The following is a 15,328-nucleotide window of genomic DNA, read 5'->3' on the forward strand; positions in this document are numbered from 1 at the left end:
TGTTTTTTTTAGCAGAATTTAAACCATAAGTATTTTTCCATTCCTAGGCACTGTTTAAGTAAGGTATAGAGCTCCTACAGATACAAGACAATCTCAGAAAATTATAAAACAAACATGACTTAGCATGCTTGAACAAATCTTTTAAAATGCACGAGACTCTAAAGAACTGAACTCCAGGTGGTTCACCTTTACCTACACTATTCCTCATTAAAATCACAATAACATGAGATGTAAGATTACACTGTGAGGATTATTATTATTATGTTCTAAGGAAGAGAATATGTTATATGAATGTAAAGTTCTGAAACTATGCTAATCTGTTAGTGACTCATCAACTTTAATACTAAATACTTTTGGAAAATATTACTTCAAAAATTATTTATTAGGAAATTCCTTTTTATTACTTTGTAGAGGAAATATGTTCTAAAATTATGCAATGGAAGTAAGGCATTAATCAGAAGGTACTTACTGAAAAAGTAGTAGTCCAAGTTTTGTAAGCCAAATGTAACTGAAGTCTGTGTTAGAAATGTAAATATAGAAATATAAATGTTAGGTTTATAAATGTAAGGCTTGAAATACTTTTTTTTGCTGCTGATCAGTCTCTATTGTGAAGTTTGTGTTTGCAGGGAGAGCTAGATCAGGAGAGACAACAGCACGAGGTAATGATTGCTGCCATGAGAGAAGAAGAAAAGTTCAAAGTTGACAGAATGGCTCGGGACTTGGAAATTAAATGGACAGAAAATCTTCGGCAAGTATTGATTTTAGTATTTATTTCTTATTGAAGGAATAAAAGTATGTATTGTGTGCAAATGTAATAGCAAATGAAATAGCAAAACAAAGTTTTTTGTTATTATCTAAGCTTTTCTAATTGTTGCTGAACTCTTAATTCTTTTTCACTTCTCGCATTTTAGTTATTTGACCTTTACTTTTAGACAGGAATGTAATAAGCTTCGTGAAGAGCTGAGGCTTCAGCATGAAGAAGATAAGAAGGCAGCTATGACTCAACTATTGCAGCTTAAAGAACGTGAAAAAAATGCAGCCAGGGATGGATGGCAAAAAAAAGTTGAAGATCTTTTAGACCAGGTAATATGGTCTCTCTGAGAATTTGAAGGTCGTTACAATTCAGTCACTTTATTACTGATTAGCTACTTGAAATTAGTTGTGACATTTCTCTTTGAAAAGTATTTTCTTACCATAATGATTTTTTAAGCCTAATAATTATTGAACTCTCCAAGTAATAGGTAAAGGTATCTTAAAATGATACTAATGTCCTTCTTCATGTTAAATGTGAATAAAACTTTTGCAGATTTTTCCTGGGGTAGTGGGAATCTCACCTTTTCACTGTAAGATTTTTTTTTTTTTTAATTGTCTCTCTGCTCACCTTTATTTACCAAAGCTAATACTTTAGACTTGATGTTATCCGATATCTTTACAGTAAAGAAAATGTACAGGTCACTGAAAAGTCAAAACATCCCTCAGCTACTATGACATGTTTATTACAACTGTAAAAAGAATTTTACTGGAGAGTTTGTGAGTGAAGAAATGAACTGCATATGTAAAAATTTTTTTTGTTGTTTTTTAAATTCCTTTCACTGTACCAAGAACTTACATCATTTATGAATAATGTGCGTCTTTGGACTAACAAGAAACAAAAGCAAGAGAGACTTCAGTTGTATTTTTAATCCAACTGTTGCTTTTCCATGTCAGTGTTTGAGTTGGATAGTTATTTCATAAAGACTGAAAGATTATTGTGGATGGTGGTATGGAATTAAGCTTTACATCTGTAAGCGTTTACAGTTAGTTTCTACATTTTATCCATTACGTCTGGAAGGGAGAGAATTTCAGTCTGTAGTGTCTATGATGGATAACTTAACTCTTAGAGAAATGAATTTGTAGTAAATTCTTCGATTGCCAGACACAGAGGGCAGTTGCACTGAGTTGAATTGTAGAATCATAGACTTGATGAGGTTGGAATAGACCTCAGGAAGTCATGTAGTCCTATCTCTTTTTCAAATCAGAGTCAATGTTGAATTTAACAAGTTGGTTAGGGCTTTTTCCAGCCAGGTCTTGATCACTACCACGTATGAAGATTATAGCCCTTCTGAATATTCTGGTCTAGTGCTTAATTATCCTCACAGTGATTTTCTTTTTTTCCTTATATTTAATCAGAACCTCCTCTGTTTCAATTCATGATTGTTGTCTCTCATTTACCTTTTATACATTGCTGTAAAGAGGTTGGATCCATCTTCTCGCTAACCTGGTACTGGAAGGCTAAAGCCTTTTCTTCTTTAGACTGAACAAACCTAGTTCCCTTGGCCTGTTCTTGCAGTGTGCATGCTCCAGTACCAGCCATCTTCATGGTGGCTCCCTTCGGAATGTCTTCAAGTTTATCAGCATTACCGGGGCAAACAAAGCTGAATGAACTGGAGGAAGAGAGAGTGTGTTCCCTCCAAGTGAAATACATCAAATGCCATGCCAAGGGAACTGTTTACTTCCCTGAAACTACTGCTTGTTGCTACAGCCCAGTATCCTGCTGGCATTCATTGCTGCCAGAGTCAGCTTCTGATTCATGTTTAGCCTACCATTAACTGGATTATGTGCAGCAGAGCTGTAAAACACTATGTACCAGTGCAGAGGTTTAGTCCAACCCAGAGGAAGGACTTTGCATTTGTCCTTGTTGAATTTCATGAGGTTCCTATTGGCTCTCAACTTTAACCACTCTGGATAGTAGCCTTGCTTTTCAGTGTATTTTGTCCCGTCCTCCCTTCTAATGCCCCTCAGCTCATCATTCAGTTATGATAATTCCTGTGTCCTCCTTCAGAACACAGAGGCACCTTAAAAAATAAAATAAAATAAAAAATAAAAAATCCTTGCAAACTCTACTTGTAGAAGTGTTTCAAGTAGAGTACCATTGACTATTGCCCTTTGAACTTTGTATGCCAGTCAGTTCTTATCTGGCAGTCCATTAATCTGAACTGTGCTACAGCTGGACACAAGAATGTTAAAAATCTTGGTAAGGTCAAGGTTGCAGACATCCTCTGCTTTCTCTTTATCCACATATGTAATCACTTCATCATGGAAAAAAAATCAAAGATGGTGTCTTCAGTGTGGAAAAGAGTGGGGGTTTTCTAGTATGCATTTCACAGCATAGAGTTGACTATAGTCTTTGGCTGCATTAGTCTAGAATGTTATTGTTCTGCATTGGACTTACTTCAACACTTTAAAAACTTGTGCAATAAGCTCATCTTAGAGAGCCTCAGAGAGTTTATAGTTTACTTTAAACAGACTGGAGGCAGTACTGAAATAAGATTCTTCTTTTACATGTACATGTGTATGAAGTCAGTGATATTAGGAAGAATCCCAATTTTCAGTTTAATTTTGTCAAAAGAATGTTTTTTCATTTCATTTCATTGTAAATTTGTTGCACGTGGTCCTAGCCTTCATTAGTTGAAAGATGCATTTGCAACTCATCTGAAAATCATGAGATCCATATCATTTCTGGGAATAGAGCAGAGTTCTGACTCATCTTTCTGTAGTTTGGACTTCTACACCTGAAGCATTGCTCCAGTCCATACCAGCAGTACTGTACAATCGTTTATCAAAATAATACAAGAGCAAAGGCTCATGCTCTCTACAAAATCATTTGTAAACTCTTAACGTGGCAGAAAACGTGGTCTGTGCTCTTTATATTGAGAAAGTGACTAGATCCTGACTTTTTGTTGTATAAATGCTATTCAGAAAGGTTTAATTCATAAATTAATTTCTCTTCAGTATATTGCAGTAAAAGGCATTTCAGAAGAATCTAATAAAGACAAATTATTTGGGGGAAGGAGAGAACTGTAACAAATTACCTCTAGACAAAAATGAGATAATGTATATTTGACAGATATAACCCAAATTTAAAGGACTTCAGTATTATTTTTCACAGATTGATAAAATATAATGTTCGGTGTGAAACAGTGATAATAATGTGCTTTTTACTCTAGAAAATACTGTGTTGCTTCATAAGTTTCTTATATCTTTTCATTCCTATGGGTACATTGTAGAAACACTGTACAGAATATTCCTTCTTTGGGATACTCCTGAGTGGCGTCAGAATAATAATTGAAAAGACACAGTTATCAATGGCAACAGTATATAAATAAATAAATATCAATAATTTATGACCATAGAACATGCTAGGTTTTCTTTTATTATACTAATTGCCAAATTTCTACCTTCTACTAGTTGTTGCCTATTTAGTAGATGAAATCTGGCTTTTACATCAAGTAAGATAATATTTTTGCCTTGATGCCATTACTGCCTAAGGAGTCTTTCCTAGAATGCTTGTAGGTTTATTGGTTTTGTAACAGTAGAGTTTTGTTACGAGTAAAATAATTCCCTTGAGAGCAAATGCTTTTCAGCTGATCAAATGCTTAAATGCATTTTTGCCAGCTGTATAACCTCACTTACCATCTACAGTTAGATTTGTGGTTGATAGGTTAACTCAATCAGTGTCTATCTTGTGTGTAGCTCTCATCTCCGATATGAGAAATGGTGATAAAAAGCATTAAAATAAAGTGCTTTTTATTTTTTCCCCTGTAAATTTTACTAAGTACCTCTATATCAATCCACATAGGAGTTCCTTCATGAAATATTTAAGAAATTCAGATGTGCTGGTTCTTTTCCATTTTTCTTGGCTGTGGAATGCACTTTTAATGTTTTATTTCTTAAGAAATTTCACTGCTGAGAGAACTTCACCATGAACAAAATGGAAGGAATTTTGTTTTTTAAAGCATGAGTGTGTTCTCTGTTCTGCTGCTTCATGTTCTGCAACCATCAATTCTGAGGAGAACTTAAATGCACAGGTTAAGAAATGCATATTCTTATATATTTCTTGTTGTGATACGTATTTCTTTCTGTAAACTGAATTGAGTGTTGATTGTGGATTATCTTTTCTGTATTTGAGCAAATATTGATTTTTCTGTCTTCTTTACTTTCAGTAAAACACTTGTTCAGTAAGATAAAAGAAACTTTTTGTCAGCCTTTTTTCCCAGTTCTTAGATATTCATATTATTACCTGTCAAATACTAATGTGAAATTCTTATTTCTAACTTCGTCAACTTTTTGCATATGAAGATACCATCATTTTTAAGTGGATATGAAAGTACAGTAATGGAAATAAAAGTGAGAATGGACAAAAGTATATTACATACACTTTGGTTTGGTAGCCCTTTAGTATTTATTTTTCCTGCTGTAAAGTTGAAAAGGATTTTGAAAACTATTTTGAAAAGATGGTGAAAATTTTCCATTCAGACTTTGTTTCTATTATGGTGAGATTTCCTCTTTAAGCTTACTTTAATCTCAAAGTAAGCATAAAATTATTGATATCAAAATATAAACATTTCTTTTTGATGGAGATCTTATTCAAACTATTTTTCAGAAAATTTCAGGCTCATTCACAGAGTCTTGAAAACAAGTCACTGAAAATATTCTTGTTCAGAAAATAGAATGCTGTAGAAAAGTCATAAAGCTCCTATGGACATCTATACATGACCAGTCTTCTACCCGAGGGCATTACATTTTTATTTGCCTGTGTTCAGAGACCACATGCCCATTTAAGCAAAATCAGGAAATGCTGATTTCTTTCCTCAGCAAAAGGATTAATGGCTTGTTCTACAGTCTGGGTAATCCCTGGTTTAGAAGATTTGCTGTCAAATGGATGCTGGAAATTTCTATTAGAGAAAACCTGCATACATTTATACATCCATTTCCTGAAGGAAGGGAGATTAAGGATCACTTCACTCTGCTTCCTTTCACTTGATCTTGTCATGAGCACACTGTGTAAAGTCTTGTCTGTCAGAATCGAGTAGGATGTAAATTTCAAGCAACTTGTCCATCCTAACTGTCGTCATTCTTGGTTTTGGTAATACTGGTAAGGCTAGTATGACATCTAGTGGATGTATAGTGTCTTCCCATAGGGTTTCTGGGCAAGATTTAAAATGTTCTTACAAATATGAAATCTGAAAATCCATAAGAATAAAAAGAGAAGTTACACTAAGGAGGGGACTTGAAATGCAGGTCAGAGTAAGGTTCTGTCTCTTTTCTCTGTAGAATTTTGTGTCCAAAGGGGCAAAGCTTTCTATAGCTCTTGCAAACTTGTCACAAGTGAACTACAGCTCTGAGTACAGTGATCTTAAAAGGACTGTGCTTCAGTTCCTTTGGGATTTATTGAGAATATGAATAATCTCGTAATTCAGAGTCACTGCAGCCTTCAGAAGACCATCTGTTGAGGGTATTTCCCTGTTTCATGACTGTCTGCACTTCTTAATAAGGCAGCTCCTTTGTTCCAGGCTCCATAATCTGTGCAGAGATGTGATCCTGGAGATTGATAATTTTTTTCTGAAGCTTGAACAAAAACAAATGCACGAGATGCAGCCAGCTGTACCATCTATTTTTCTGAGCTCCTAGCTATGGTGTCTATTTTATTCTTTGTTTAAAAGATTCTGAATTTAATGTAGGAAATTCATTATAGACAATGTAAAATTAAGAGATGTGATACAGACCAAACAGTCCCAGAACAAATCAAGAATTTTCAAAGTGTTTTCACTGGGATGCAGTAGGAATACTAATAGATGTTAACTTTGTTTCTCTGTTTTAGAACAAATGTGTTAGTGGAATTCATTTTAATCTCTCTTTTGGACTCCATTTAATTTTGTCTCCCATGATGCTGTGTTTAATTAAATTAAAAAACAGATATAGTTTGATGCTTGAAACAGTGATGCCATCATCTCCAAATAAATTTGTCTGTCTTACCATAAACTTAATTGGAATGTAACATTATCAGTTTTTGTTTGGAATTGAGTTAGTAAATCTGGAGGTGACTAAAAGACTCTAAATTCTACCATCGGTGGATGAAAAGAACATTAAATTCTTACTACAGTATGTAATTAACAATGCATGAGTAAAAAAAGAATTTAATTTGATACTTGGCATTTACACTTCAAGAACTGATAAACAGAAATCTAAATCAAATCCAACAGTAATACCATTTCCCAGATAAAATTTTTACTTTGTAACTATATAGGTCTTTCCCTCTATGTAAGGCCAAGTCTCTGGCAACAGTCTAGTTTTAAAGCATTACTATTACTTTAACTGTTTGCTCTAGAAGATAATTGATCATGTATTTGCAGAGTATTGGTAAATATCTCCATGATCCCTTCAAGTCCAGTGACTGCTGAAATAGCTTTTGCATAGGCTCGAAAACAGTGAAAAAAGCAGACACTAGGAGTAATGTTTTTTACCATTATCACTTATAGTTGGATAAAATAGACTTATGCCAAAAGTCCGTTCATCTTCTTCAGTAGACATCTTAAAGTAGTTTCTTTTTATTAACACAAGGTGGATGCACATAGATTTTCCTCTTCAGAAAGGTTAGCAGCATTTATCTGAGGTCATTCTTAAAACAGTGTATAGATACGGTAATCTTGATAAAACAGATCAAGTTAGATCTTCTCCACCCACTTTCAGGCATTAGTACAGCAACAGCTGTTGCTGGCAGTATTTTTGAAAACTCAATAAACTACGTACTAAAGTCAGATCTTGGTACGATTTGACACCAAAATGTCTGTAGTAAGTACAGTGAGAAAGAGTTACATAACTCATCTTTGAATGACGTGAAGACTGATGTTAGTGTTAAGTCTCTGTAATGTGGTTAAAGGTAATTTTTAGCGAATAGAAGCAATGAAATGAGAGAATTTCCACACATCCGGTAAACTGATGTCTTGCAAGAAGTAGTACAACTGAATTAAAAGTGAAAATGTCAGTGGTGCGATAAAGTTTCCTTCTTGAAGAATCATACAGTATGATTGCCCTGGAACCATCATCATGGAAGACCAGCAACTGTTCATTTCAGTTAGCAAGTATGTGACAAATTTAGGTATTGAACTTAACTGGAGAGTTTTACTCCAAAACTTTCACCACAAATTCATTTTTCTTCCATCTGTTTCCAGACCTAAGACTTAGAAACTTGGTCATCACATGTGTTCAAATGGTTAGCCTGAGATGTTCTGTCAGTTATAAGGCCATTTTGTCAGCAAAGCAAGTTTCTTTCTTGGTGAAAGAAATCTGATATTTTGTGAGCAGCAAGGACAAGTCTCGCTTTCTTCAGTGTTTTATTCATATGTTCTTATTTATAGAACTCAAAATAGGCTTTCAAAAAGATATTTTTACTTGCAATTTATTTTTAATATAGTACACTAGTAACTTTCTACAGTAGTGCCTAGATGAGTCAGTCAAAATTAAGTCCTAAATGTTTTGGAAATAGAATGTTTAATTAGTAAAGAATAATTCCTGCTCTTAAGAGCTTCTAACCTGAACAAAACAGAATAGAAAAATTGTTAGATCTATTCAGATCAGCACTGGTAACATTATTTGTTGAAATCTGAGCTATTACATTCTCTTGTCTATTTGGAGTATGATGCCTCCTGGTGGACAAGAGAAGTGTCTAGACTTGGTTAGAAAATAGTTGTGGGTAACTCTTCTACAATTTTAATAAAGTAACTGTGGATTTTCCGATGTTATGTTTTTCTAAGTTATTCCTATTTGTAGATTCAAGAAAGGGAAAATATTTTCTTCTTTTTGTATCTGGACAAAGTATTACCTAAAAGTTCCCAAGCCAGCTTCCAAGCTGGTGTAAAAATACTGTAAAAATACCTACTGTCTCCTTGAGAAAGCAGTCTTCGTGACTGACCTATGCCAAAAGGGAAATTGGTCATGCTGGATTTAAAATTGTTCTCACTTAATTTCTAATGATTCCACTGTGCGTGTGCCTATCTATATAATCCATGTTTATGTATAAACACACAAGCAATTATATATGCTTACTTATGGAAGATGTATAGATTCATATTATCAGTAATTTTACATATAGAACATCTAATTGGTGATCTATTTTTATTTTTGTTTTTCATTAGTAATCAGCATCAATGTAAGCTGGTCATAGGTAGTGGACAGTAAGTCATTTTCCTATAGGGTTTTAAAAAATCTTTTATTTACACATCTCAATCTGATTTTTTTAAAATAGTAGTATGCCTTCATTGCAAACTAAAGTAGTTTTCTGCCTTTTAGTAGTGAGATCTGATCTTTAATATTACACTTAATATGCTTATGATTTCAGAGAGACAGCTGACTGTTGGTTGAATCCTTAACTATAATATATTATAATATATTTTCTAATACTAATGCAAATTGATGTACTTAATGGTTTCTTCCCAGAATTATTTTCCATAAAGGAGAAAACATTTGGTCAATTTCCAAAATGTTCAGTTGAATAATACAGAAGTATAATGTACGATTATGTTGAAGAGTTAATGCTATGCTGTATGTTCATACAATAACAGAGGAAAATACTTCATTTTGTTATATATTCAATACTTTGTATCTCAAGTCAAGACAACTTATTCATTTAAACTTTTTCCAAATAATTTTCAATTTATTTTTCCCTGGTCATACTATAATTAATATTCTATGTTCTACTCTCCCTTCCTTATCCCTTTTTCTTTTACTTAGTTGATTTCTGAATGTTTCCCTTTATTCCTGTGATCTTTTCTTCATAGCGGCACTGTCTCGGTGAAGCTTTGCATAAATCTATCAGCAATGTAAGTGATTTGCACTTACAACTTGTAAATAGGGCATGTTTGCACTAATAAATTTGCATATCCTGTATTATTGCTTTAAAGCTTTTAGCTTGTGAAATACAATATTTAATAATTTTGGAGAGGAGAACATGTTTGCTGCTAGACATCAAAAGCTTGTGTTCTGCATCCATGCCATCTGTGTAAACGTATGTGTCACTGGACATCAAATATCATATATGTGCTCATAACATAAGCAACATTTTTGTGTCATCATTAACGCAAGCAAGCTTGTGGGCAGTGCAAATGTGTATAGCAGAGCTTTCTGCAAAGCATGAAATCAATGTATTATAATTTGCAGTTTTGCAGTGCAAGTTATTAATGTAGCCAGAATATTCTTATATTCTTTTTTCTATTTTTATTTCTTAAATTCTTAACAATATTTTTAATATGCTGAAAACCTTAGATGAAAGCGTGGAAAAATTAGAGAATAACGTTCAGTTTTTCTTTTGAATCTTCTATACAAGAATATGTAGAAATGCAGAGAGACACACTGATATTTAAAAAAAGTGTATCAGTATATGTATAATATATCCAAAATAACATGTAAAATTATGTACTCTTCTTAAAATAACTATTTTTAAAAAATACTTGTTGTACTAGAATGGTAGGCTGATCTGACTTGGTTGTTAGTCATTTAAACTTTGTTGTCCTAAATGTATTATTATAGAGTCTACTGGCACAAATAGGCTTCTTCAGAGATTAACTTATTTCAGGCTGTGGTTTCGCAGTCATTTTAATCTGATGAAAGTCCAAACTGTTCTTGGGAAGGATGTTCTTCTAAAATGGCTTCCCAGCCAGATGTCATACTTCTACCGACATCTCATTTAAACTGTTTCATACATTTCCAAGAAAGAAATGACTTTCCTTGCTTAAACGGTTTATAAATGTTGCAGTAAGAGTTATGGATCTGGGACCTATGTAAGAGGGAGATTTAACTTCTAGCAAAAACATGATTATTTTTGTCATCTTCATAAAAACCCATACAAATTTGACTAAGATATCAAATTGTAGTCCATTCCATTTGAATGTTACCATGAAAGGCCATTTTTGTATTACTGAGATTCTGGAGGACTGAGCAGGACTTCCCGTAGAATTATACCTCTTTGTAGCCATCATATGGCCATAAAAAGGAGCATAGGAAGTTCCACACCAGTGTGTGAAAGAAATTCTTCACAGTGAGGAACAGACAGTTTCACTCCACAGTACTGGAACAGACTGCCCAGAGAGGTTGTGGAATCTCCTTCTCTGGAGATATTCTAGACCTGTCTGGATGCCTACCTGTGCACTTGCTGTAGGGAGCCTGCTTTGGCAGGGGGGTTGGACTCAATGATCTCTAGAGGTCCCTTCCAGTCCCTACAATTCTGTGTTTTTGTGATCATGAAAGGGGCAGATATGTGGTGAAAGCAATATGAGTGCACATAACGTCTGTCTAGTATTTCATTGTTTCTGTCACAGGCACTCAGAGGAAGATTATCTGAGTGAAAATGGTGGGATTTTCTTTGTGTAAGGTTTTTGAGCAGTAATTTGTATGTAAAGTTCCCAACTAGTGCTAAATTGAACTGAATAATCTCTTAAGGCTGTCCTATCCTTACTGCTCATTCCTATGATTCTGAAAGCGGAGTTAGAAAGAAGAGTAAAGGAAGAAAAGAAGCACGGTAGAGATGCTAGCATATTGAATGAATTGAAAATATGAGAAGTAGATGAGCTAGGACCAAGTTGTAATAGTGATGTTATGAAAACAAATGAATTAAAAAAAAAAACATTCTGAGAGTCTATGGTAGTGGTTAAATAGGATTAGAGGTAATCTAAGTAAGCACAGAAGTTACTTCATGGCAAAAGGGAAAAACAGACCTCTAGATAGGGTGCAAGTTCTGCTAGGTGTAGTGTTGTGGAGAAAGAGGCAATAAAGACAAAGCAAGGCTTACAGATGGACCCAGATAGGTATGAGGTTGCAGAAAGATGGGGAAAGAGACATTTAATATTTTGTGAGTAGGAATGGAAAGGAATGTGAAGAAGTCAAAGAAGAGTGTAGATAAGGGAGATATTATTCTATTTCCTCTGGAGAAGGAAAGCAATCAGTAGCCCATTGCAATACTGAGCTATAATGCATATGTAAAAATTCATAGTAGGCCATGCAGGCAGGGATGTGGTGCAGATTGACTACATCAGTGGAGTGAAGCTCTAGAGTTGAAGATGTGTAGTTGCATTATTGGCTTGTCTGACCAGTAGTGTGCTGCAAAGAGTCAGCTGAGAAGTTAAGGCTTTTGATCAAATTAGAACTCAGTGATATAGGAAGGGAGATTTTGCATAGATAAGAAACAGGCTGAAAGATGGGAATTAAATTCAGTGTTGATGCAGTAAAGTTAGACGAATTTTACTGATGTTCAATATACTTTCTTTTGCAGTTTTATGTAAAGTAAGGTGGCAAGTTTGCAGTTTCTACAAAATTTTTTAGGATAAGAAGGAATTTGACTAAAAACACTTCTTTGGGTTTAAGAAATAATGAGGAATGGTGGTAGACTTTGAAGTCAAGATCCCTACATTTATTTCTTGGCCTTTTGTTTTTCCCTGATTAACCAGGGCCGGATGTTTCTGGAAGGAGAATAGTAGATAAGAAAAACCTCTGACTTACAATTTGTGTGTGACATTTATATTTAATATACTCAGTAAAAGGTTTTGCATGTATAGTTCAGATTACAGAATGCGCTATCAACCTTCACTATATTCCTTCACTTACATTTAATTTCCCTCAAAGTTACCTGAAGTAAAATACTATTGATATAGTATACACGAAAGCTAGTGTACATATAACCAGATACAAAGACCTGAGGAATTTGAAGTGCAAGTAGCTGTGGTTGTTTCATTCAAATTAATTTGCGTGTTTTACTTTATTGCTGATTTTACTTTAAATATAGCTTCTTGCTTCTAAACATGCTTAAGCTGTTGCCTTCTAAAAAAAACATGTTCAGTAATGCTCATGCTGCAAGTTGTCCCTGATATGCTATTAAATTTCTGTTAATTGTGAATTTTAATGTTCTGTAAAATCAATAAATTGATTTGCAATGACCTTATTAATTGTTCAAAATTATTTGTAAGATACACTGATTCAAATGACACTATCAGACTTTTCATTTGTAATAAATTTGACATAACTCTGAGGCTTGAAAAAAATCCTTACTAATTCAAATTCTTTGTCATGTGACAATTTTATTTTCCCTTCCTTTGAGTCACTGCAACAAAATTCACTTTTAGTAAAGTTTTGTTTTCAGGATTTGAGGATATATCTTTCTTGTTTGCTTCCGAAGAAGATAGAATTTTAGTATTTTCAGTCTGAGATGTTGTTCTTGATGTGAAGAACAATGTGTAAAAATATTACATAAAAGAAAATGAAACTTTTTCAAAGAGCACAGTGTGCTATATTGTATTAAGATTCTTGTTCAGAGAAAAGCATCATTTACAATAATCATTTGTAATACTCGTGTAAGAAGATGAGTATTTGTGACTCAGACTGCTTCGTGTTAGTTAGAAAACAGCAGAAAAATCATTATTATTATACTGCTGAGCTAACAACAATAGAAAAGTCATCCATCAAGTTGCAGTATTTCACTTGTCATGTAGAGTCCTAAGTCACCATGTCTTAAAATCAAAAAGAGACCGATAAGACCATACTATATAAAAAGATTTTAAAAATAAAATTACATCTATCAATCTATATGTCATGAACTATACTCCTTTATGAACTGCAGGATTTTCCATACAGAATTGATGTAGTCTTGATATGAAGAGAAGTTTATTCTAACAATCAGACATTTGATTTTAGACTTTGATAGTGTCATTTTTATTGATCTTTATACAAAACTTAGAATTAAATTTCAATAATTTGGCCATGAACAATTGTGTTATAGGCTGTGCAGTAGTATCAGTATATCAACGTCATGACCCTTACGGAGCTACTTGTAATGTAATGGTTATATCCCTGAGATATAACTCAAACAAGAAATCCAGTGGATGACTGCTTGTCCCTTGTAGTTAATATTCTGGTTAACTTTCAAGTGTTTTCTGATTTATTTTTTGTTTATTTAGTTTAGTTTAGTTTTAATGACTAATTGATATTTGCTGTTCTGTGGATTAGATCTCCTTGCTCAAGCAGAATCTGGAGATGCAGCTTTCCCAGTCACAGAGCTCTTTACAACAGCTGCAAGCCCAGTTCAGTCAGGAGCGCCAGAGGCTGACTCAGGAGATCCAGGAATTAGAAGAAGAGCATCAGCAAAGGCATAAGTCACTTCAGGAAGCTCATATCCTTGCCTTTCAAAATATGGAAGAAACAAAAGAGCAAGAACAAAAGGCATGTTAACATGGATATTCCTTATTATGTAGAAAATGTTGCCAATTTAGCAACTCCAATACACATGGAAAATTAGTAAAGAAAAGTATTTTCATAACTACTAAATTTTATTTTCAGATGATGAGTCTTACAGTAACATTATTGTCCTGTTAGATCTGATTAGGACATACTGAAAGTCATCTCTAATACTGGCATTATTTCACATCTTGCTTTATACTCTAGCAGCTTGTTGATAGTTATATAATTGCACATATTTATGTATGCACTCATTACTATGTGTATATATAGTATACATGTGTGTGAATATATAATTATTACCTGCACACACATTTCTTAACAGTACTTTGAGACTGTCATCTATTATACTTTAGGTTTGATTTAAAAGAGATTTATTTTTATTTCCTATTATATTTATCACATTCTGTATGTGCCTTCTGGTATTTCCTGATGATTGACTCATTTTGTAATGTATTCTATACTTTCACTGTGTTGGAAATTGTGCAGTTTCGCATCTTGCAAAGTAATTTCATTTTGGAACAATGTCACACCTCAGATATTTTGTTTAAGTGAAGGTCTGAACAAAAATGGAGATGAAAATTATCTTTCAAGTTGCAAAACAGTTTACACAATTTCTAGCACAATGAAAGTATAGAATACAGAGTATTAGTACGTAATAGTGTGTATAGCTTTTTTATTTTTTTAGATCAGATCTGGAGTGTACCTTCACAATGAATTTCCTAGTTGTCTGCACCCAGACAGTGCTTGGTAACTTAGTGAGAAAAAATACGAGTAACATCAGTGCCTTTTTTTTAATAGTTTCTAGAGTATGACAGTGCTTGTGAATTTATTGTCTAATATTTTATAATTCCCAAGGCTACTCTAGAATTAATCTTGATCATTTGGATTTTGTAGGAATTAGAAGAACGTTTACAACAAAAGCATTCAGAAGAACTTCAGGCACTGAAAGAAACACACAAACAAGCCATGGAAGGTTTCAAATTGGAGATGGAACAGGAACTTCAGACTCTGCGATTTGAGCTGGAGGATGAAGGAAAAGCTATGTTAGGTACAGTTTTTTTCAAACTTGGAGCTAGATCTGAAAATATTACTTATAAATATTTACTCATACACGTGCATGCACAGGCCTACCTGTAGATGTGTATAAATGTACGTAATATCACTGTAGTGCCATTCAGTTTTGATGTAATTGTTCCTCTTAAAATCAGTAGAAGTATAAGCCTTAACAGGTAAGTCAAACTTGTTCACTTTTGAATATCTTGCTGTTAATTTTTTTTTTTTTTTTTAG

General features: G+C 33.7%; 1 protein-coding gene across 2 annotated transcripts; it reads left to right on the forward strand.

Annotated features, from left to right (window-relative positions):
• Nucleotides 1-609: 609 nt before the first annotated feature.
• Nucleotides 610-15,295, forward strand: LOC104909822 (protein FAM184A-like). 2 transcript variants are annotated; one of them, XM_010707453.3, is made up of 5 exons: nt 610-748; nt 933-1,083; nt 9,597-9,638; nt 13,810-14,022; nt 14,935-15,295. In XM_010707453.3, exons 1-5 carry the CDS (start codon nt 663-665, stop codon nt 15,175-15,177), a joined length of 735 nt encoding a protein of 244 aa, XP_010705755.1. In that variant the 5' UTR covers nt 610-662; the 3' UTR covers nt 15,178-15,295. The 2 variants fall into 2 exon arrangements, with proteins under 2 accessions (XP_010705755.1, XP_010705756.1); XM_010707454.3 differs by lacking the exon at nt 9,597-9,638 and having other exon boundaries at nt 14,935-15,292.
• The last annotated feature ends 33 nt before the right edge of the window (nt 15,296-15,328 follow it).

This window comes from Meleagris gallopavo, chromosome 2 (assembly GCF_000146605.3).
Source record: "Meleagris gallopavo isolate NT-WF06-2002-E0010 breed Aviagen turkey brand Nicholas breeding stock chromosome 2, Turkey_5.1, whole genome shotgun sequence".
NCBI lineage: Eukaryota > Metazoa > Chordata > Aves > Galliformes > Phasianidae > Meleagris > Meleagris gallopavo.